This window comes from Melospiza melodia, chromosome 31 (assembly GCF_035770615.1).
Source record: "Melospiza melodia melodia isolate bMelMel2 chromosome 31, bMelMel2.pri, whole genome shotgun sequence".
Classification (NCBI taxonomy): Eukaryota; Metazoa; Chordata; class Aves; order Passeriformes; family Passerellidae; genus Melospiza; species Melospiza melodia.
Window position 1 is genome coordinate 634,195 of NC_086224.1, and position 22,964 is coordinate 657,158.

At 59.6% G+C, this 22,964-nt stretch overlaps 1 protein-coding gene across 1 annotated transcript in view; it reads right to left on the reverse strand.

Moving 5' to 3' along the window:
• Window positions 1–237: 237 nt before the first annotated feature.
• Window positions 238–22,964, reverse strand: part of HDAC7 (histone deacetylase 7) — a 37,007-nt gene continuing 14,280 nt past the window's right edge. The window contains 24 exon segments of the mRNA XM_063179189.1: window positions 238–657; window positions 1,118–1,256; window positions 1,798–1,882; window positions 1,990–2,123; window positions 2,489–2,607; window positions 2,830–2,927; window positions 3,371–3,490; window positions 3,705–3,792; window positions 3,930–3,985; window positions 4,917–5,024; window positions 6,368–6,417; window positions 6,677–6,797; window positions 7,537–7,670; window positions 8,168–8,375; window positions 9,578–9,787; window positions 10,537–10,745; window positions 11,270–11,468; window positions 12,141–12,257; window positions 12,759–12,868; window positions 13,592–13,714; window positions 14,304–14,419; window positions 14,558–14,669; window positions 15,618–15,708; window positions 17,089–17,279. Coding sequence (XP_063035259.1) covers window positions 612–657; window positions 1,118–1,256; window positions 1,798–1,882; window positions 1,990–2,123; window positions 2,489–2,607; window positions 2,830–2,927; window positions 3,371–3,490; window positions 3,705–3,792; window positions 3,930–3,985; window positions 4,917–5,024; window positions 6,368–6,417; window positions 6,677–6,797; window positions 7,537–7,670; window positions 8,168–8,375; window positions 9,578–9,787; window positions 10,537–10,745; window positions 11,270–11,468; window positions 12,141–12,257; window positions 12,759–12,868; window positions 13,592–13,714; window positions 14,304–14,419; window positions 14,558–14,669; window positions 15,618–15,708; window positions 17,089–17,279 — 2,984 coding nt within the window. The 3' untranslated portion in view covers window positions 238–611.

Here is a 22,964-nt window from a genome sequence, read left to right on the forward strand (position 1 = left end):
GCTCCAGACATTCCTTAAGAGGCTCCAGATCTTCCTTGAGGGGCTCCAGACATTCCTGGAGATGCTCCACATCTTCCTTGGGATGCCCCAAACCTTCCTGGGGATGCTCCAAATCTTCCTTGGGATGCTCCAAACTTCCTCAGGAGCTCCAAATCTTCCTGGGGATGCTCCTGAGCACCTGGTCCCATCCCTGCCACTCTGTCCCTGTGCCCAGCAGGGCAAGGGGAGCCAGGGAGCCAGGGAGCCTCAGGAGAGGGCACGGAGATCCCATCCCCTGGAGCAAACCCCGGCATGGTTGGGTTTCCATATGGGAGCCGTCCCCAGGGTGGTCCCAGCGTCCATCCCAACGTCCGGCCCTTCCCCCTGAGGAGGGTCCCGGGATGGGGGGTCAGTGCCGCAGGGCTGGGGGGCTTCACCCCCATCGAGGGGTCCCAGAATTGGGGAGGGGGCTTGGGCACAGTCCAGGCTCGGGGCTCTCCGTGCTCCCGTCCTGCTGGATGTGGGAATGTCCCTTCCAGGAGTCCAGGCCCGCCCAGGGCCTCGGGAGCCAGGGGGACAAACGGGATCGGGATCTTCGGGGGCTGCGGCCACGCCGGGAATGTCCCCAAGGGTCACTGGTTCATGGGCTCCTCCTGCTCCATGGGCTCCTCCTGTGCCCTGCGGGGGAACCGGACACGTGAGGGGCCACGTGGGGACAGTGACACAGGGAGGGGACACGAGGGGGACCCTGCTGGCAGGAAGGAAGGTTGGGTTTCCAGGCAGGAAGATTTGGTTGGGTTTCCATTTGGGATGAGCCCAGCACGGGGTTCTCAGGAGGGTTTGGTTGGGTTTCCATTCAGGATGAGCCCAGTACAGGTTCCCAGCAGGGTTTGGTTGGGTTTCCATTCAGGATGAGCCCAGCACAGGTTCTCAGGAGGGTTTGGTTGGGTTTCCATTTGGGATGAGCCCAGCACGGGGTTCCCAGGAGGGTTTGGTTGGGTTTCCATTCAGGATGAGCCCAGCACAGGTTCCCAGGAGGGTTTGGTTGGGTTTCCATTCCCAGAACCTCACCCAGGGTGGGGACACTGCCCTGCCCCGCCGCCACCCCCCTGGCACAGGGCAGTCCCAGCAATGTCACCTCTTCTCCACCATCACGGCCACCGAGAGCGACGCCAGGGCCGTGACCGTCTCCACCTCGTCGGCCTCGTGGTGCTGAGCCTCGAGGAAGGAGCAGCCCAGCTTGGAGGCAAAGCGCTGCACGGCCACCCAGTATCTGCCTGTGGGAGGGGACAGCGGGGCTGGGGACACTGGGACAGGGTGTCCCAGGACAGAGATAGCCCAGGACAGAGACGTCCCAGATTAGGGGTGGCTCAGGAGAGGGGTGGCACAGGACAGGGATAACCCAGGACAGGGGTGTCCCAGGACAGGGATATCCCAGACTAGGGATGGCCCAGGTTAGGGGTGTCCCAGGTTAGGGGTGTCCCAGGTTAGGGGTGTCCCAGGTTAGGGGTGTCCCAGGACAGGGATATCCCAGGTTAGGGGTGTCCCAGGTTAGGGGTGTCCCAGGACAGGGATATCCCAGGTTAGGGGTGTCCCAGGTTAGGGGTGTCCCAGGACAGGGATATCCCAGGTTAGGGGTGTCCCAGGTTAGGGGTGTCCCAGGACAGGGATATCCCAGGTTAGGGGTGTCCCAGGTTAGGGGTGTCCCAGGACAGGGATATCCCAGGTTAGGGGTGTCCCAGGTTAGGGGTGTCCCAGGACAGGGATATCCCAGGTTAGGGGTGTCCCAGGCCAGGGGTGTCCCAGGTTTCCACTCACTCTGGACCTGGATCACGGCCTCCAGGGAGCGCACGGCGTTGGCGTTGGGCTTCTGCCTCAGGCTGTCCTCGGGGAGCGGCTCCGGCTGCGGGGCACAATGGGGGACATGGGGAGGTGGTGGCATTGGGGGACGCAGGGGGTGGTGGCATCGGGGCACATGGGGCGGTGGCACCGGGTCAGTGCCAGTCTCACCTCGTGGCCCAGCAGGGCGGACACGCAGGCCTCGGACGCGTCACAGATGGCCGTGAGGTCGTGCCCCCCCTCCAGAGCCAGCACCACGGCCCCCCCCGCCAGGCTCATCAGCTGCTTGGTCATGTAGCCAAAACCTGTGGGACACCAGGAATGTCACCTCTTCCTACCCAAACCTCTGGGAGACCAGCAATGTCACCTCCCTGTGCCCAAACCCAACCCAAAATCTCCGTGGCTCCCCCAGGAGTGGCCGCCCCTTCCCGGGCGACCCCAAAGGAGACACCCGACCCCAAAGGAGACACCTGACCCCAATGGGGACACCCGACCCCAAAGGGGACACCTGACCCCAATGGGGGGACACCCCACCCCAAAGGGGACACCCGACCCCAAAGGGGACACTCGACCCCAAAGGGGACACCCAACCCCAAAGGGGACACCTGACCCCAATGGGGGGACACCCCACCCCAAGGGGGTCCCAGCCCCCTCCGAGCCCCCTCCTTACACTTGGCAGAGACTTTGTAGCCCCCCAAGGGGGGCGGGTGCCCCTCGGCTGCGTCGAATCCGGCCGACACCAGCACCACGTCGGGGCAGAACTCGTGGGCAATGGGCATCACCACGGTCCTGGGGGAAAGGGGATGGGGAGGGGGGGGTCAGCCCCACATGGGGGAAAGGGGGTGGGGAGGGGGGTCAGCCTTGTATGGGGGAAAAGGGTGGGGAATGGGGTCACCCTTATATGGGGGGAAAAGGGTGGGGAGTGGGGTCAGCCCCACATGGATGGAAAAAGGGGATGGGGAACGGGGCCAGCCCCACCCAGAGCACGGCCCACGGGCATGGGGACAGTACCTGAAGGCAGCCAGGTACTCGGGGTCCCCCATGGGGGGGTCGAGCCCCCCAGCCCAGGCCACGTTGACGTTGAAGCCCTCGCCAGGGCCAGCGCCCACCTGGGAGGGAGCAAGGACAGGGTGAGGGTCCCAGATCTCTGCCCTGTACCATAGGAGGATGTTTGGGGGTCCCAATCCCCTGCCCTGTGCCATGGGAGGGTGTTTGGGGGTCCCAATCCCCTGCCCTGTACCATAGGAGGGTGTTTGGGGGTCCCAATCCTCTGTCCTGTGCCATAGGAGGGTGTTTGGGGGTCCCAAGCCCCTCTCAGCATTCTGGGGTTCCTGGCCCCCCTCCCCAGTGCCACAGCAGGGTCAGGACCTGTGGGATTTTCCTGCCTTTCCATCCATCCCCATCCCTGTGCTGGGTAACCCAGGCAGGGTCAGGGGTGGGAAAGGAGCCCCCAGGGCCCTGTCCCCGCTCAGCCCCCGTGTCCTGCTGTGTCCTGCTGTGTCCTGCTGTGTCCTGCTGTGTCCCGCTGTCCCCGCTGTCCCCTCTGTCCCACCTCATCAGCAGCCCCGCTGCCCGGGAAGAAGTTGCCGTCGTCGTGGCGGTGCAGGGAGATGTAGAGAACCTCGGGGTCCCTGTAGAAAATCTGCTGGGTCCCGTTGCCGTGGTGAACGTCCTGCAGGGACACCCCCAGAGAGGGTTCTGGCAGCTGCTGGGCGGCCCCAGAACCCCACAGAGCCCAAAGCGGCCGGGGCTGGGTCCCCCAGGGCAGGATCGGCTCCTGCTCCCCAATCCTGAGGGGTTCCAGCCACGCTCCCACAAGAGCTGGAGCAGGAACTGGCCCTGGGGACATCCTGGGGACATCCTGGGGACGCCCTGGGGACACTCACCCAGTCCACGATGAGGATCTTGCTGAGCTTCCCCTTCTGCTGCAGCTGCCTGGCAGCGATGGCCACCGAGTTGAAGAAGCAGAACCCCCTGGCAAGAGGGGTGGGAGTCACCTCGCGCCCGTCCCGAGCTCCCCCCGGGCAGGGGTGGCTCCCAGGGGGGGGTTTGGGGTGGGTTTGAGCCCTGGAGGTGCTTCTGGGGCTCCCTCAGGGAGGGAGGGGCCTTACATGGCCGTGGATGGATCCGCGTGGTGTCCGGGCGGCCGCACCACGGCAAAGCCGTTCTGGGGACAGAGCAGAGAACAGGGCAGGGCTGCCACCCCGGGGGACACACGGACCCTGTGCCCAGTGCCACCGAGCCCAGGGACCCCTGGATGCGGGGGGACCTCACTCAGGGACTGCTGGCCATGGGGTGACAGCCCTGGGACCGTCAGCTGTGGGGTGACACAGTCCTGGGACCCCCAGCTGTGGGGTGACACCACTCAGGGACCCCAAACCATGGGGTGACACCCCCAGGGACCCCCTGGCTGTGAGGTGACAGCCCTGGGACCCCTGGCTCTGTGGTGACACTGCCCTGGGACCCCCAGCCATGGAAGACACAGCCCTGGGGACCCGCTGGCTGTGAGGTGACAGGCCTGAGACCCCCAACTGTGGGGTGACACCACTCAGGGACCCCAAACCATGGAGTGACACAGCCCTGGAACCTCTGGCCATGAGGTGACACCACTCAGGGACCCCTGACCATAGGGTGACACAGGCCTGGGACCCCTGGGCATGGGGTGACACAGGCCTGGGACCCCTGGGCATGGGGTGACACAGGCCTGGGACCCCAAACCATGGGGTGACACAGCCCTGAGACCCCCGAATCACGGGATGACACAGCCCTGGGAGCCCTGGTTCTGTGGTGACACCACTCAGGGACCCCAAACCAGGGGGTGACACAGCCCTGGCACCCCAGACCATGGTGGGACACAGCCCTGGGAGCCCTGGCCATGAGGTGACACCACTCAGGGACCCCTGACCATTGGTGACACAGCCCTGGAACCCCAGGCCATGAGGTGACACCACTCAGGGACCCCAGGCCATTGGTGACACAGCCCTGGGACCCCTGGCCATGAGGTGACACCACTCAGGGACCCCAAACCAGGGGGTGACACCACTCAGGGACCCCTGACCATTGGTGACACAGCCCCGGGACCCCCCAGCCCCCCCTACCTTCAGCTCCCTGGTGGCCACCTTGAAGGCCAGCTCGGTGACGCTGCCCGCGGCCCAGCGCGCGGCGTTGGACGAGTGCAGCTCGTTCCAGATGGTGTCACTGTCCACCTGCGGAGGGACACGGGTCACAGGGGGACACAGCACTGGGGACAGCGGCCTCACCCAGCAGGGATCGGTGTCCTGTGCCAGCCTAAGGTGACATTGGCCACCCCACGCTCTCCTCCCTGCCCAGCGCCCTCCTTTACCTGCTTTATCCCATTTTAGCGTTTAACCAAACACCAGCACCGCGCCAGAGCCGGGAAAGTCAGAAATCTCTTCAGCTGAGGCTGGGTGAGAGCTCCCCGTGCCCAGGGGGGCACCCAGGAACAGAGCAGGGAAAGAGGCAGAGCAGGGAAAGCAGAGCTGGAGCCCAGCAAGGAGAGGAGCAGAGCCAGAAGAGGCAGCAGGAGGAGCCCTGAAAGAGAGAGACAGGACAGGGACAGGGACAGGAGAGGGACAGGGACAGGGATGGGACAGGGACAGGGATGGGACAGGGACAGGAGAGGGACAGGGATGGGACAGGGACAGGGACAGGGATGGGACAGGGACAGGGACAGGGACAGGGATGGGGACAGGGACAGAGACAGGAGAGAGACAGGGACAGGGACAGGGATGGGACAGGGACAGGAATGGGACAGGGACAGGAGAGGGACAGAGACAGGACAGGGACAGGGACAGGGACAGGAGAGGGACAGGAACAGAGACAGGGATGGGACAGGGACAGGGATGGGACAGGGACAGGGATGGGGACAGGGACAGAGACAGGAGAGAGACAGGGACAGGGACAGGGATGGGACAGGGACAGGACAGGAGGAGAGAAGGAGGCAGTGAATGCAGAGAAACCAGGAGGGACAGCTGGGAATGGAGAGGCCTCAGAAGGGACGAGCTGCTGTCCCAGTGTCACTGCTGCCCCTCCTCAGTGGGGATCCCCTCCTGCCAGCCCCCCTGGATCCAGGATCCCTCTCCAGAGTGGGATGCTCAGACATCCCCAAGGACCCCGAGCTGCTCTGATCCCACACCTGCATCAAACACCCCCTCCCAGGCAGCCCAGGGGCTTCGGGAGCTGCCCCGAGATCCTGAGGGACCAAAAAGGAACAGCCCTGACCAAAGGGCAGAGCAGGGACCCCAAAACCTGGATCAGGGATGGAGCAGTGACCCCAAAACCCAGAACAGGGATGGAGCAGTGACCCCAAAACCCGGATCAGGGATGGAGCAGTGACCCCACAACCCAGAGCAGGGATGGAACAGTGACCCCAAAACCTGGATCAGGGATGGAGCAGTGACCCCAAAACCCAGAGCAGGGATTCAGCAGTGACCCCAAAACCTGGATCAGGGATGGAGCAGTGACCCCATAATCCAGAACAGGGATGGAGCAGTGACCCCAAAACCCGGATCAGGGATGGAACACTCACCCCCACCCCTCCACAGGGCAGCATCACAAACGTCCTCTGGGACAGGATCCCTGTGGAGAGAGGGACCAGAGGGGACTCAGGGCTGGGCAAGCAGGACCAGGGTGGGACCAGGCTGTGCCCAGCACCCAGGGGAGCTGCTGGGGGCCAGCCCGAGGTGGCACCCACCTGCCCAGGGTGAGCACCCACCTGCCCAGGGTGAGCACCCACCTGCCCATGGGTGGCACCCACCTGCCCATGGGTGGCACCCACCTGCCCAGGGTGGCACCCACCTGCCCAGGGTGGCACCCACCTGCCCAGGGTGGCACCCACCTGCCAGCTTGCCGTTGTCCAGTTTGAGGCGGTTCAGGGGGTTGGTGCCGTAGAGCAGCACGTGGCGCTCGCTGTGCACGCACTGCAGCTCCTCCAGGGTGGCCTTGCGGCCTCGCAGGCACTGGGGGACACGGCTGTCACCGGGGGGACACACGGGGGATCCCCCCATCCCCCTGCAGGACCCCCGCGGCTGGAGCACCCCCAGACTGCAGTCAGGGAGCCAGAGCCAGCCCAGAGCTGGGTTTTACTAGGCTGGGTTTGGTAAAGCTTGCTGGTTTGGGGGGATCAGCCCCTCCCTGTGCACAGGGTCCAGGGGGAGAGGGGCAGAGCAGGGAAACGGCCGAGGACATGGGGACAAACTGGGGGAGGAGGGGAGGGATCGGATTGGGAGGGATGAAATGGGATCAGGAGAGATGGAATGGGTTCAGGAGGGATGAAATGGGATCGGGAGGGGTGGGATGGGATGGGATCAGGAGTAATGGGATGGGATCAGTAGTGGAATGAAATCAGAAGGGATCAGGTGGGATCAGGAGGGATGGAACAGGATCAGGAGGGATCAGGAAGAATGGGATCAGGAGGGATGGGATGGGTTCAGGAGGGATGGAATGGGTTCAGGAGGGATCAGGAAGAATGGGATCAGGAGGGATGGGATGGGTTCAGGAGGGATGGAATGGGTTCAGGAGGGATCAGGAAGAATGGGATCAGGAGGGATGGAATGGGTTCAGGAGGGACGGGATGGGATCAGGAGGGACGGGATGGGATCAGGAGGGACAGGATGGGTTCAGGAGGGATGGAATGGGTTCAGGAGGGGTGGGATGGGTTCAGGAGGGGTGGAGGAGGGCCCAGCCCTCTGAGCTCACCTCGCAGCGGCTGCGCAGGCCCCGCTCCTGCAGCCGGGACCAGATGCTCTGGATCCTGCCCGCGTGCTCGGGGTGGTTGCTGTTGTCCCCGCAGGAGCACTGGTGCTTCAGCATCACCGAGTCATAAACCAGCCCTGCCAGGCACCGCCAGAGCTGCACCCTCAGCACCTCTGCAGGGGCTCCGCGACCCCAAATACTGACCAAAATCCCCCCAAACCACAGGAGATTGTGTCCCCAAACCACAGGAGATTCTGCCCCCAATCCTGGGAGATTCTGCCCCCAATCCTGGGAGATTCTGTCCCCAAACCACGGGAGATTCTACCCCCAATCCTGGGAGATTCTGTCCCCAAACCATGGGAGATTCTGCCCCCACACCATGGGAGATTCTGCCCCCACACCATGGGAGATTCTGCCCCCAAACCATGGGAGATCCTGCCCCAAACCCCAGGAATGCAGCCAGGGCCCGGGTGGGCAAACCCTGCCTGGAAAAGCCCCCCAAGATACGGAGAAGGGCCCCCCCAGCTCTCTCCTGTCACTCCCAACTCCAGGACTGACCCAGATCAATGTGGAGCCACCCCCAGGTCCCCTCCTGTCCCCGGCCAGCGGTGACAGCCCCGCAGCGTGACCATACCTGTGGTGAAGTGTGGCTTAGGCTGCTCCTGCACGGGCAGTGCCAGCGCCTTGGTGTCCTGGGCAGGGAGGGACACGGTGGCCGTGGCCGGGGACGACTGGGCCCGGGACAGGGGCCGGTGGCCGGGGGGCAGCGCGGGGGGGTCGGCCAGGGGCTGGCGCTTGAGGAGCTGCTGCTGCACCCGCTGGAAGGAGTCCCACAGCAGGGCCTGGGGACAAGGACGGCGTCAGGGGACAGGGGACAGTGTCCCCAGCACGGGGGACAGGGGACAGAGCCGTGCTGGGTGTGTGCTGAGCGGGTCCGGAGGCTGCAACGGGCTCGGAGCCGGGACAAGATGGGATGGGACAAGTAGGACAGGACGGGACAGGACAGGACAAGCAGGACAGGGCAAAACGGGGCAGGATGGGACAGGACAAGGCAGAACAGGATAAACAGGACAGGACAAGCAGGACAGGATAAGCAGGACGGGACAAGCAGGACAGGCGGGACAAGCAGGACAGGACTGTCCTAGCATCTGCTGCTCCCTGCCGGCTCAGCCCCGCAGTGACAGCAGCGATGGGACAGAGACGGCAATCTGGGGACAAAATCTGGCAGTTTGGGGACGATGGCTGGCAAAGTGAGCACGAAGTTTCGGCAATTTGGGGGACAAAGCCCGGGAATCTGGGGACAAAACCCGGCAGCTGGGGACAACACCCGGCAATTCGGGGACGATGTCTGGCAAGGTGAGCACAAAATTCCAGCAATTTGGGGATGATGCCCGGCAATTCGGGGACAAAGCCCGGCAATTCGGGGACAAAACTCAGCAATTCGGGGACGATGCCTGGCAAGGTGAGCGCAAAATTCCAGCAATCTGGGGACGATGCCCGGCAATTCGGGGACAAAGCCCGGCAATTCGGGGACTATGCCCAAAATGTGAGCACAAAATTTCAGCAATCTGGGGACCAAGTTCCAGCAATTTGGGGACTAAGCCTGGCAATTCATGGAAGATGCCCGGCAAAGTGAGCACAAAATTCCAGCAACCTGGGGACGATGCCCGGCAATCCGGGGACAAAGCCCGGCAATTCGGGGACAAAACTCAGCAATTCGGGGACGATGCCTGGCAAGGTGAGCGCAAAATTCCAGCAATCTGGGGACGATGCCCGGCAATTCGGGGACTATGCCCAAAATGTGAGCACAAAATTCCAGCAATCTGGGGACCAAGTTCCAGCAATTTGGGGACGAAGCCTGGCAATTCATGGAAGATGCCCGGCAAAGTGAGCACAAAATTCCAGCAATCTGGGGACGATGCCCGGCAATCCGGGGACTGTGCTGACCCCGGCGGTGGCCGCCGCTCTGCCCCAGTCCCAGTGAGCTGTCCGGGCTCCAAGCAGGCACAGTCCCGTGTCCTCAGGGCTCCCCTCCCTGCCGCACCTGCTGCAGGACCAGCTCCTCCTGGGGCTGCCCCATCTTCTGCGTCCTCTCGGGCTCCTTGCCGCTGCTGCCGGGCCGGGCCGGCTCCACCCGGGCCCTGCCGGGCTCCGCAGCCTCGGCCGCCGCCTCCGGGAGGGTCCCCTCGGCCTCCATGTCCTCCGAGGACGGGATCTGCCGCAGCCGGGGCTTCTCGCTGGACTTGGCCATGCGCTGCAGCCGGGGCGTGGTGAGAAACACATGGCTAGGAAATCCCTCAAGTCTAACAAACGCTCTCATAGTATATATTTGTATACAAATTCACAGCGCATAAATTTTTGTATATATTTGTTTGTATATATATATATATATATGTATATGTGTGTGTATATATGAATGGATATATATTTTTATATATTTGTATATAAGGAGATTAAAAATACTGACTTAGAGATGTTGTAGAACAAGACATTGTTGAGGTAAAAATGGAACTAAAAGCAAGTTTTAAAAGATTGCTATTTCATATATTAATAATATATATAAATTATATATTATGTTATAGGTAATATATTGTCTATTGTATGTAATATGTAATATAAAATTTATTATATGCAATATATAATATATTGTCTATAATATATAATATATATTATATATTGTGTGTTATACATTATATATTATCTCCTAAATATTATACATTCTGTATTCTATATTCTATATTATTACATATTATATATTATATATAAATGTTATATATAAAAGTTTTATATATTATAATATATATAAATTTTATATATTATAATATATTATATTATAAATTTCATATAAATAAAATAAAATAGAACTTTTAAGGCAGAATTTAGTCCTTCTTCTTCACCTTTTTCACAGGTTGAAGCAGTATTTTGTAATTAGATAAAAAGACACATCCATGAATTTTTTTCCCTACATTTTTGTTTCCATCCTCTTTTCCCGGCGGGTCTCACCTTGCCCAGGTGCGTTTGCTGCTTGAGCCTCTCGAGGAAGTGGGCGTGGTGCTGCTGGTAGAGCAGGTGCTGCTGCACGGCCCTGGGGCTGGGCGGCAGCGGCTCCGAGCGGGTCCTGCCCAGCGGTTTGTGCTGCCCGGGCAGTGCCAGGCGCTCCGCGGGCACCAGCGACGGGGTGAAGGAGAAGGGCACGGCCCCCAGGCCTGGCACTGCGGGGACACGGCAGGGTGGCACAGCAAGGGGGTGCAGTAAGGTTAGAAAATATAAAGATGTCAAATATATTTTAAAAATTAAATTAAAAAAAAAAAATATAAATAGCAATAATATGTTCGCTTATATTAATAGCAAAATGTTAATAATATAAAGGTATCATATTATTTTATTTATATTATACTATATATTATACTATATTTATTATATAATATATTATGCTATATATTATTCTATATTTATATTATAATATAATGGTATATAAATAATAATATAAAATAATAATTAATAAAATAAAAAAAAAATATCAAGAAAGGCCTCTCAAAATCAGGCCTTCTCTGGCTGATTTTAGAAGTAATTTCCTCTAAGCCAAGCCAGCATTTTGCAGTTCCCATACGACGGCAATCCTGTTGTGAGCAGTTTGTTAAGAAAACCAATCTATTGCCAGCCTGGGTGCCACCATCACTGTCCTGTCACTGTCCTGTCCCTGTCACCGTCCCCACGTCCCCAGGCAGACACTGACCCGCCACCAGCGGCGCGTGGGTGACCGAGGGCTCGAGGATGATGACGGGCTGCAGCCGGGGGGACAGGGCGCTGCCGGCCTCGTGCTGCTCCAGGCTGGCCGGGATGAAGACGGGCGGGTGCGAGCCCGGGAGCACGGGGCCATTGAGCACCGGGACCCGGTGAGCCAGGCTGGGCAGCGCCCGGCGCTCTGTGTCACCCTGTGGGGACAGGGACAGTGATGGGAACAGGAATGGGACAGGGTGGGACAGCCAGCCCATTGAGCACCGGGACCCGGTGAGCCAGGCTGGGCAGTGCCCGGCGCTCGGCGTCACCCTGTGGGGACAGGGACAGTGATGGGACAGGGATGGGAGCACCGGGACCCGGTGAGCCAGGCTGGGCAGCGCCCGGCGCTCGGCGTCACCCTGTGGGGACAGGGACAGTGATGGGACAGCGACAGGGTGGGACAGCCAGCCCATTGAGCACCGGGACCCGGTGAGCCAGGCTGGGCAGCGCCCGGCGCTCGGCGTCACCCTGTGGGGACAGGGACAGTGACAGGGACCGGGACAGGGTGGGACAGCCAGCCCATTGAGCACTGGGACAAGGTGAGCCAGGCTGGGCAGTGCCCGGCGCTCCGTGTCACCTTGTGGGGACAGGGACAGGGACGGGAACAGGGATGGGACAGGGACAGCGATGGGGACAGGGACAGGGAAAGGGTCAGGGATGGGGAAAAGGACAGGGATGGAGACAGGGGACAGGGACGAGGACAGGGACAGACACAGGGACACAGCACTGGGAGGGCACAGGATTGTCCCCACCGTGCCCGTGGGCAGCACCAGCAGCCCAAACCCCAAGGGAAGGATGCAGAGCTGGGGTCCAGCCCGGGCACGTACCCTGGCACCGGTGGTGGCCGGCAGCCCCAGGGTGATGGCCGGCAGGGAGGCCGCGCTCTGCAGGGCAAACTGCGCCAGGGAGCTCTCCTGCATCAGCAGCCGCTGCGCCAGCGGCGTCTGCAGCAAACAGGAGCCGTCAGAGCCCTGGTCCCAGCCAGGAACTGGGACAGGGACACGGGGACAGCCTGGGGACACCCACGGGACAGGACAGCAGAGGGGAAATGCACCCTGAAGGAGGGTGGGTGTGGGAGAAGTGATGGGCTGGGGAGGGCATCCCAGAGCAGGGAATGCCAGGGCATGCCAGGACATCCCAAGGCACCCCAGGGCATCCCAGGGCATTCAAGGACACCCAGAGCATCCCAGGGCATCCCAAGGAATCCCCAGGGCATCCCAGGGCATCCCAGTGAATGCCAGGACATCCCAAGGAATCCCCAGGGCATCCTAGATCATCCCAGAGCATCCCAGGGCATCCCAGTGAATGCCAGGACATCCCAGGGCATCCCAGGGCGCTCCAGGGCAGCCCAGCATGCAGAGAGAGGCAGCTCCGGGCAGGGGGCTCAGGGCTGGGGTGGTGCCCTCCCCCTGAGCCCACAGGGGTCCCCAAAGCCCCGGGCTGACCTCGTGGGCCCCGCCGGGGGCAGCGGGCAGCGCGGCGTGCTCGGCGGGCAGGCTGTCGTTGGGAGAGCTGCAGCCCGACACGGGGGTGCTGCTGCTGCTGGGGGACGAGTCTGGGGGGGGAAGGACAGGGGATGAAGGCACAGAACCCCCTCAGCCCCTCCAAGCTCTGCCCCCCACCCTTCTGGGGCTGAATCCCCCTCGGAGGGCAGCACTCCATGGTGGGAGCCCTCCACGCCGGATCTGGGGCAATTCCAGCCCTGCAGGTCCAGCCTGGGCTCCAAAAGCAGCGGGAGCAGCTGCAGCAGCACCTCTCAACCCACAGCAAAGCCTCCCAGCTCCCCCAGCCCACACCAGCACCTCCAGGTCCCTAAATCCCACACCAGCACCTCCAGGTCCCTAAATCCCACACCAGCACCTCCTGGTCCCTAAATCCCACACCAGCACCTCCTGGTCCCTCCATCCCACACCAGCACCTCCAGGTCCCTCCATCCCACACCAGCACCTCCAGGTCCCTCCATCCCACACCAGCACCTCCAGGTCCCTAAATCCCACACCAGCACCTCCTGGCTCCCAAATCCCACACCAGCACCTCCTGGTCCCTCCATCCCACACCAGCACCTCCAGGCTCCCCTCCAGTCCCAAACCATCCCAGCCCAGCCCCTGAAGAGCACACACCAAACCCCAGTGTCACTGTCCCCACACAGGGGTGACACACGAGCTGTCCCAGCACCCTGAGGAGGACACACCAAACCCCGGTGTCACTGTCCCCACACAGGGGTGACACACGGGCTGTCCCAGCCCAGCCCAGCCCCGAGGTGTCCCCGGGGCCTCACCGATGGCGTCGGGCGGGCGCCTCTTGAGCGAGGGGGGGGCGCTCTCCTTGCGGGTCAGGGGGTTCTTGCGCCGCTCCAGGCACTTCCTGGGCTTGCAGCGAACCTTCAGGTTGGGCTCGGACGCTGCGGGGACAGGGTCAGTGCTGGCCCAGGCTGGGCGGGCTCTGTGGGGCCAGCGCCAGCTCCAGATGGGGACACGGGGACAATCCCGGGGGTCTTTAGGGACGTGGGGACATTTCTGAGGCCTTGAGGGACACGGGGACATCGCTGAGGCCTTGAGGGACACAAGGACGTTCCCAAGGCCTTTGAGGGCACAGGGACATCCCTGAGGTCTTTAGGGACATGGGGACATTCCCGAGGCCTAAAGAGACATAGGGACATCCCCAAGGCCATGAGGGACATGAGGACAATCCCAAGGCCATGAGGGACACAGCGACATTCCCGAGGCCTGAGGGACACAGCGACAATCCTGAGGTCTTTAGGGACACGGAGACATCCCTGAGGCCAGGAAGGACACAGGGACATCCCTGAGGTCTTTAGGGACGTGGGGACATTTCTGAGTCCTTGCATGACCTGGAGACATTCCCAAAGGTTTGAGGGCCACAGGGACATTCCTGAGGCCATGAGGGACACGGGGACATTCCCAAAGCCTTGAGGGACATGGGGACACCCCTGAGGCCATGAGGGACATGAGGACATTCCCAAGCCATACCTGTTTTCCGCAGCGGGAAGTGCTCGGGGGTGTCCAGAGAAGTGCTGGGCACAGGGGACAGGAACGTGCTGAGCATGGCAGGGGAGGGACCCTCGGGCTCCAGGGGCTCCAGAGACCTGCGGGGAGAAGCCAGAGCCCCTTCCCAGCCGCCCTGGGGCAGGTTTGGGGCAGAGGCAGCTCCTTTTGGGGGCAGCTGCTTTACCTGTGGGGCAGTTTGGGGCAGAGGCAGCTCCTTTTGGGGGCAGCTGCTTTACCTGTAGGGTAGGGCTGCAGCGGGGGCATTGCTGGTCCTCTCCAGAGCCGCCTGCTGCTTCTTCAGGATGACCTCGGCCAACTTCTGCTTCACCACCGTGCTGGCCACGGCACCTGCACGGTGACCACGGTGACCACGGTGACCCCACGGGGCTCAGAGCTGCTCTGAAGGGTCCCTGTGGGCAGGAGTCCAACCCCAGGGCTTGGGGATGGATGAGGACCCCCGAGGGGCACAGCAGGCTCTGCTCCCATCACATCTGGCTCTGGCTCTGCTCCCACCCCGTTCCCCGTCTCTCTGTCCCAGCAGGAATGCTCTGCTCTTACAGCTGGACACTATGGATCTGTGCCGGCATTCAGCACCTCTGAGCGCGAGTTAATTAAGTGTTTAATAATTAATCAGCTGCGATGTGGAGCCCTGAGCGAGCCCCCGGCGGCTCCTCCAGCGCCGGCACCAGAGGGCGCCGGGAGACCGCGGCTGGGAGGGGCTGCAACCCAAACTGGGGGGCGGCAAACCCAGACTGGGGGCTGCAAACCCAGGTTGGGGGGATGCAAACCCAGATTGGGGGGCTGAAAACCCAGATTGGGGGGCTGAAAACCCAGATTGGGGGCTGAAAACTCAATCTGGGGGGATGCAAACCCAGACTGGGGGGCTGCAAACCCAGATTGGGGGCTGAAAACTCAATCTGGGGGGCTGCAAACCCAGATTGGGGGGATGCAAACCCAGACTGGGGGGCTGCAAACCCAGATTGGGGGGATGCAAACCCAGACTGGGGGGATGCAAACCCAGACTGGGGGGCTGCAAACCCAGATTGGGGGGATGCAAACCCAGATTGGGGGGCTGAAAACTCAATCTGGGGGGCTGCAAACCCAAACTGGGGGCTGCAAACCCAAACTGGGGGGCTGATAACCCACTCTGGGGGGCGGATAGCACAGCCCGGGGGTGCCAGCGGGGTTGCAGCCCCACTCTGTGGATGTTCTCTCACCCCCTTCCCCCAGGGGAAGGCAGAGCTTGGTCTGGCTAAGGGCAGAACCCCCCAAGCCCCCTCCCCTGACCCCTCTTACTCCTCTTGCTCTTGTCCTTGTTGAGGATCTGGCGCAGCTCCTGCTCCTGCTGGCCCGGCTCAGCCTCGTGGTGCGGGGACTCCATGGCCACCTGTGGGACAGGGACATGGAAATGGGACCCCATAACTCCCCCTCAGAGCCCTCTGAACCCTCCATGGCCACCTGTGGGACAGGGACATGGGCACAGGACCCCATAACCCTCCCTCAGCCCCACCTGAGCCCTGTGACCCCTCCCAGTCCCCAGGCAGGGGGACACAGGGACAGGGCAGGTCTGGGACAGTCCCTTGTGTCACTCAGGCTCACTGGAACGTGTGAAGTTGTTCCATCACAACAAACCTGACCCGTTTTGGTCTCCAGGGACGCTTTGCTCTCCCTGGGGACATTGTAAAAGTCAGAACCTGTCTGCTCCCACTCGCTGCCTCCTCTCTGGGTGTTTGGGCACGTCTGCCGTGTTGCAACGCGGTAAAAAATAAAAATTTTGTTGAGCACAAAATGGGGGGGAAAAAAGTCTATGACAGGAGGGAAATCCCAGCTGATCCACAGAACTGACTCCTGCCCTGAGCCTGGAGCAGCCCCGGGGACAGGCAGGGAGGGATTTCAGTGCCTGAAGATGGTCACAGGTCCCTGGATGTGGTCACACATCCCTGGGCATGGTCACAAGTCCTTGGATGTGGTCACAACTCCCTGGGCATGGTCATGACTCCCTGGACAGGGTCACAACTCCTTGGATGTGGTCACAACTCCCTGGGTATGGTCAGAACTCCCTGGGCATGGTCACGGCTCCCTGGACAGGGTCACACCTCCTTGGACACAATCACAGCTCCCTGGGCATGGTCACAACTCCTTGGGCATGGTCACAAGTCCCTGGGCATGGTCACACCTCCCAGGACGAGTCCTCCCACCCACCTCCCTCTGAAGCCTCTCGGAGGAACCATCCCTGCCAAATCCCACTGGATTCTTGTGCCAGTGAAACCTGGCAGTGAATTCCTTTTCGGGGCAGGAGCTGAGCTCTGTGACACCTCCCAGAAAGTGTCAGCGAGTGTCACCTCCCAAGCGCCACTACCCTGGCCCCAAATTGGGCATCCTGGTCCCAAACTGGGCATCCCAGTCCCAAATTGTGCATCCCAATCCCAAACTGGCCACCCTGGTCCCAGTTTGGAACTCGGCCTGGAATTGAGACACCTCACCCTCCACCTGCCTCCCCAAGCAGCCTCCTTGTGTCACAGAGCTCCCTGGGCTGGCTGGAAACCCCTCCAGATGTTCCAGCTCAGGGAAAAGCAGCAATTCACCTGGGAATGTTATTTTGGCATTGGGATTTCCAGCCTTTTACTCCAAATCCCTGCCCAGAGAGGGGAACTCAAAGCCAGCCCTGATTATGACTCTGGGAGCAAAATTCACCCTCCAAAGTGCCCCATCCTGCCCCAAACCGTGCCAAGAGCTGGGTGTGTGCCCCCCCTGCGCCATCCCATACCCTGACGTGCTGGTGGGCCAGCTGCTCCACTTGCTGCTGGTGCAGGCTGGCCAGGAAGAGCTGGTGCTGCAGCTGCTGCTGCTTCAGGGCCAGCAGCGCCGTGTCCTGGGGCTTGAGCAGGCGCTGCCCGATGCGCAGGTCCATGGGGACGGCCTGGGGCACCCGCGGCGAGGGGCACGGGCTCACGGCAGCTGCGGGGACACAAAGGGACACGGCTGGGTCAGGGAGCTGCCACGGGGCATCCTCGGCATGCAGAGCCTCCCTCCCCTGTCAGCTGGGGAAGAAGGTTTCTGGAAGGAGGATTCAGGGTGCTGCAGGTGCCTCTCCCTGGTATTGTGGTTGAGAAGGGGTCTGGAGTGAAGATGTTCCTGCAGAACCTCCCTGAGGGGTGAAACCAAAACAGTGCCCAGTGGGGACACCAACACAGTGCCAGTTACATCCCCAAAACAGTGCCAGCTACACACCTGAAATTGTCCATTACACACCCAAAACAGTGCCAGTTACACTCCTGAAATTGCCCATTACATACCCAAAACAGTGCCAGTTACACTCCTGAAATTGCCCATTACACACCCAAAACAGTGCCAGTTACACACCTGAAATTGCCCATTACACACCCAAAACAGTGCCAGTTACACACTTGAAAGTGCCCATTACACACCCAAACCAGCTCCAGTTACACCCCAAACCAGTGCCAGTTACACACCTGAAAAGGGGTGGGAAGGGATTTTGGGGAAAAAAGGGGTAGGAAGGGATTTTGGGTATGCAGAAAGGGGTGGGAAGGGTTTGGGGCACCCCCGGTGAAGGAGGGGTTGCTCCAGCCACCCCCAGGAGGGAGCAGAGCCCAGGGAAAGTTCTGGGAATCTCTCTCTGCATCATTTGCTTCAGTCCCTACAAAAACAAACGGCGAGGCGGCAGAAACGGAGCAGGGAGGGATGGATGGGGGCTGCTGGGGGAGAGGCAGCAGCCAGAAAAACAAAACAACAACTCAGCACACAAAATGCCCCGTGCTGAGTGCCAGGTCCCAAATAAGAGAATTTGGGCATGGCCAAATCCCAAAAAAGGGAATGTGGGTGTGCTAAACCCAAATAAGGAAATGTGGGTTGGGCTAAGCCCAAATAAGGAAATGTGGGTGTGCTAAACCCAAATAAGGAAATATGGGTTGGGCTAAACCCCAAAAAGGAAATGTGGGTGGGCTAAACCCAAATAAGGGAATATGGGTAGGGCTAAATCCAAATAAGGAAATATGGGGTGGGCTAAACCCAAATAAGGAAATGTGGGTATGGCTAAACCCAAATAAGGAAATGTGGGTGGGCTAAACCCAAATAAGGGAATGTGGGTTGGGCTAAACTCCAATAAGGAAATGTGGGTGGGCTAAACCCCAATAAGGAAATTGTGGGTAGGGCTAAACCCCAATAAGGAAATGTGGGTTGGGCTAAACCCCAATAAGGGAATTGTGGGTAGGGCTAAACCCCAATAAGGAAATGTGGGTTGGGCTAAACCCAAATAAGGAAACGTGGGTGGGGCTAGAGACCAAATAAGAAAATGTAGGCGTGGCTAATCCCAAATAAGTATTTAGCCATGCCCACATCTCATTATTTGGGCTTAGCTCTGCCCACATTTCCTTATTTGGGATTTAGCCCCCTGTGGGTGTGAGAGCCCTGCACCTGGCACCTCCTCAGGGATGCTCCGCAGCCCTCAGCTCTGGACGCCCCTGGCACAGCCCCTCCTGCCCCAGGAGCTGTTTGTGACGTCCCCATGCAATTTGAGCTCATTTGGGGTTTGCTGCCAGGCCCGGGGCCAGCAGTTCCAGCAAACAACCAGAGCCACCAGGACATATGGCTGGGACTGGGATGCACAGTTTGGGATTGGGATGCACAGTTTGGGACTGCAAATCTGCAGGGCCAAGAGCCCATCACACAAACCACCCCTGGGCCAGCAGCTGCAGATCCAGCCCGTGGATCCTCCATGGGAAGGGGAGGCTGTGCCACGGAGCCTCCCTGCAGTGCCCGGCCATGAATGAGGGCTCTGTGCTCCGGCCCCGTTAGCAGCACTCCTTACCAGCATTTTCCAGGCTGCCGGCTCAGCACGGAGCAGGGAACGCAGCCGAGGGGCCACGGGCTCAGACAGACACAGAGGGAGGCTGGGGAGCCCCACTTTGCCCTGCAGCACCCCCCAGACTCCTGAGGAGCTCTGGGACAAGGAAAATTTGGTGACAGCGAGTTCCCCAGGCTGGGGGTGGCAGTGCAGGGCTGGTGACACTGGGGACACCACCACGCTGCTCCCAGCCAGCCATCCCGGAAAAGACAAAAAAAATCCAGCACAGAAATCTTTGCTTTGGCATTTCCTGATTGTTTTTAAAGAGGCAAATCAGCCCTCAGCAGAGCTGGGCTTGCATAAGGGGGAAATAGAGCAAAGAGGCAAACAAAGCAGGGCAGGAAGGTTAGTGAGGAGCAAAGCAGGGGCATCCCAGCTCTGCTGTTCTGGGCATCCCTGCCTGTATTCCTATTTATCCCCGCCTGCATCCCAGTCTATCCTTGCCCTCATCCCTGTTTATCCCTTCATGTATCCCTATTTACCCCTGCATGTATCCCCACCTGTATTCCTGTTTATCCCCACCTCTATCCCTGTTTATTCCTGCCTGCATCCCAGTCTATCCTTGCCTTCATCCCTGTTTATCCCTGCCCTCATGCCCACCTGTTATCTCTATTTATCCCTGCCTAAATCCCTGCCTGCATCCCAGTCTATCCCTGCCCTCATCCCTGCCTGTATCCCTGTTTATTCTCACCTGTATCTCTATTTATCCCTGCCCTCATTCCAGTCTATCCCTGCCCTCATCCCTTCTCTCATCCCAGTCTCTCCCTGCCCTCATCCCTATTTATCCCTTCCCTCATCCAGTCTCTCCCTGCCTTCATCCTCACCTGTATCCCTGTTTATTCTCACCTGTATCCCTATTTATCCCTGCCCTTGTCCTAGTCTCTGCCTGCCCTCATCCCTGCCTGTATCCCTATTTATCCTCACCTGTATCCCTATTTATCCTCACCTGTATCCCTATTATCCTCACCTGTATCCCTATTTATCCCTGCCCTCATCCCAATCTCTCCCTGCCCTCACCCCTGCCTGCCCACAGCTCGCTCTGAGGTGGAGCAGCAGTTAAATCCAGGCTGGGTTTGTTTGGTTTTTTTTTTTTTTCAATAAACCATCTTCTTTTATAAAAGCCTTTCCCATCTTATGCTGATCTGCTGTGAAAGGTTCAGAGTTCAGGCGGGTTGAAGAATGCGGGTGATTAAAAACATTCCTCTCTAATAAAAGGGAAAAGGTCTTCTCCAGAGCCCTGCACAGAGGAGCAGGAATGAGCTGGAGGGAGGGAGCTCAAATTAAAAACACTTAAACAAGAAACCACACCAAAAGGAGCGTGTTGAAAGAACACGATGATCACAAAGGGAGAGCTCCAGAAATAGGAAATCCTGGAGCTGGGGTGCCTCATTTAACCCTGCTGGGCCCTGGGGTGCTGGCTTTGATTAGAGACCAAACCCTGCTCCCCAGAAAGAGAGAAAATCACCAAACCCGCCCAGCCCCACTTCTGGGGGGACAGTGCCACATCCTCACAATGCCCACGCATCCCTTTGTCCCCTACCTCCATCTCGTGTGTCCCCGAGGGGTTTCCTTGCAGGATCCCACAAAATCCCAGCGTTTGGGGCATTTTCCTCTTTCCTCTCCTTAGCACAGAGATCCGGGGGTGGGAGTTCCAGGGGTGGGAGTCCCAGGGATGGGAGTTCAAAGGGTGGGAGATCTGAGGGTGGGAGCTCCAAGGAAAACAGCTCCAGGGAAAGCAGCCCCAGGGAAAGCTGCTCCAGGGATGGGAGCTCCAGGGAAAGCAACTGCAGGGGTGGGAGCCCCAGGAAAAGCCCTGCACCCCCTCAGCTGTCCCCGCACGCAGAGAGCTCCGGCCACGTCCCGCAGGAGCCATAAGGGAGCAGATGATGCTCGGGGAAGATGTAATGTTTGGAGCAGCCGGGTGCCAAGTTGTGATAACTCTTTCTGGAGTGGGAGTTTCAGGGGCTTTACGCCTCAGCCAGATGTGGGTGGATCCCTCCCCTCCCCACCAGACAGCAAATTCCTGCTCCACAACGAGACCGGGGCTGATGCTGCTCCAAGAAAAGCCCCATGGAGAGTTTTTCCACCAGGGTAAACCCAAATTTTTCTGCTCTGATTCTTGCAAACTTCCTTTTCTGCAGAAAGTTTCCAGAAAAAAAAAATTTAAAAAAAAAAATTAGAGGCAGACGATGATTAAAGTTTGGCAAAGTCACCAGACCAGCACAAAACCTTTCCCACAACCAAAGGCACAAACCAGGATCCAGCCACACACCCAACCACGCCGTGCACCTGTGAGCAGAGCAGTTATTAAGCACAAAAATGGGAATTTTCCCTGCTGGAGTCTAGAAACGAGCTGCACATCAGGCCTGGGGAGGCAGATCAGGGCGAGATGCTTCCTCTGATTGCTCTCCCTGGTTATTTGCAGCTTGTGACCTTTGAGTCAGACATTTAATAGCCCTCCAAAGAACTGGAACTTTCTCCCCACCAATGTGCACATTTCCTTCTGAAACTCATGGCTCCAGAACCCAAAAACCTCAGGGCTGGTCCAGAGTCCTGGGACAGGGAGGAAACACCTTTGGGCCTGGATGTGCTGCTGGTTTCAACACTCCGTGTTCCAGCCCAAATCCCGGTTCTGCTGTTCCCATCCCATCCGAGGGGACCACGCTGCTCCTGCAGCATCCAGGGCAGGATTCCTGGGCCAGGCACGGGGAACCCTTCAGGGCTAAATCAGACACTCCTGGAGGAGAGCCAGGCCTGGGTTCCAAGGCAGGTTTCCCACATGCTCTCAAATCCATCAGGCCCTGGAAGGGTTTTGCCTCCAGGGCGAGGGTGGTGCAGAGGATCCCAAGGTAACCCCACATCCAGAGTTACCCTAAACCTGAACAGTGGTCACAAACTTCACCCCAGGCACTGCCAAAACCACCAAACGACCTCTCTCCTGTTCCTTCCTGCTCCCAGAGGAGCTGGAGAGATTTGCAGGAGCTCCCTGGATGGTAGGGATGAGCTTTGGAAGCCTTCAGAGCACCCAACCCTAAATGTGCTGAGGTAAAAGCCCCCCAACAAAAGATTTTGGGCCAAAATTTGAGACCTCAGGGATATCCAGGTACTAAACCACAGGAAATTCTGGGCACAGGCAGGATGGAGCTGCCTCACGGGTCCCACAAAATGCGGTTTGAGCGTGGGCAGCCCCAGGGAGCAGGGGGATCAAAGGGCTCACTCATCTCCTGCAGCCGCAGCCGGGCCGGGGCAGAGCAGGGCCGGCGAGCGGCTCCATCCCCACCGCAGCCCTGGCACAGCTGGAAACCTCTGGCAGTCATTTCCTGCCCCCTGCCACCCCCACGGGTCACCCAGCCCATCCCGGAGAGCGGAGGAGGGAGAGGAGGGAGAGGCGTCCCCAGGAAACCTCGCAGCCACCGCGGCTTCCTGAGGAGCACCGGGAGCGCCGCGGCCACGGCGCTCTGTGAAGGGAGACAAGGCGGCCTCAAATCACAGAAACCAAACAGATTTGGGGAAAATCCTCCTTTTCCAGAAGAGAAACATCCCCCAGAGCACATCCTGCCCTGCCAGATCCCTGACCCAGCCCGGCTGGGATGTGCTGGCTCCTCCTGGCTCTGGGGAGCCCCAAACTCCTCTGGGGAGCCCCAGACATCGCCCTGGCCTGGAGGGGAGGCAAATCTGCCCCTCCTGATGCCTTTCCCTGCAGCAAACACCCCATGGGGAGCTGCTGCTCCTCCACACCACCCAGCTCCTCTCCTTGAGGTGACAACAGCTCCAGCACT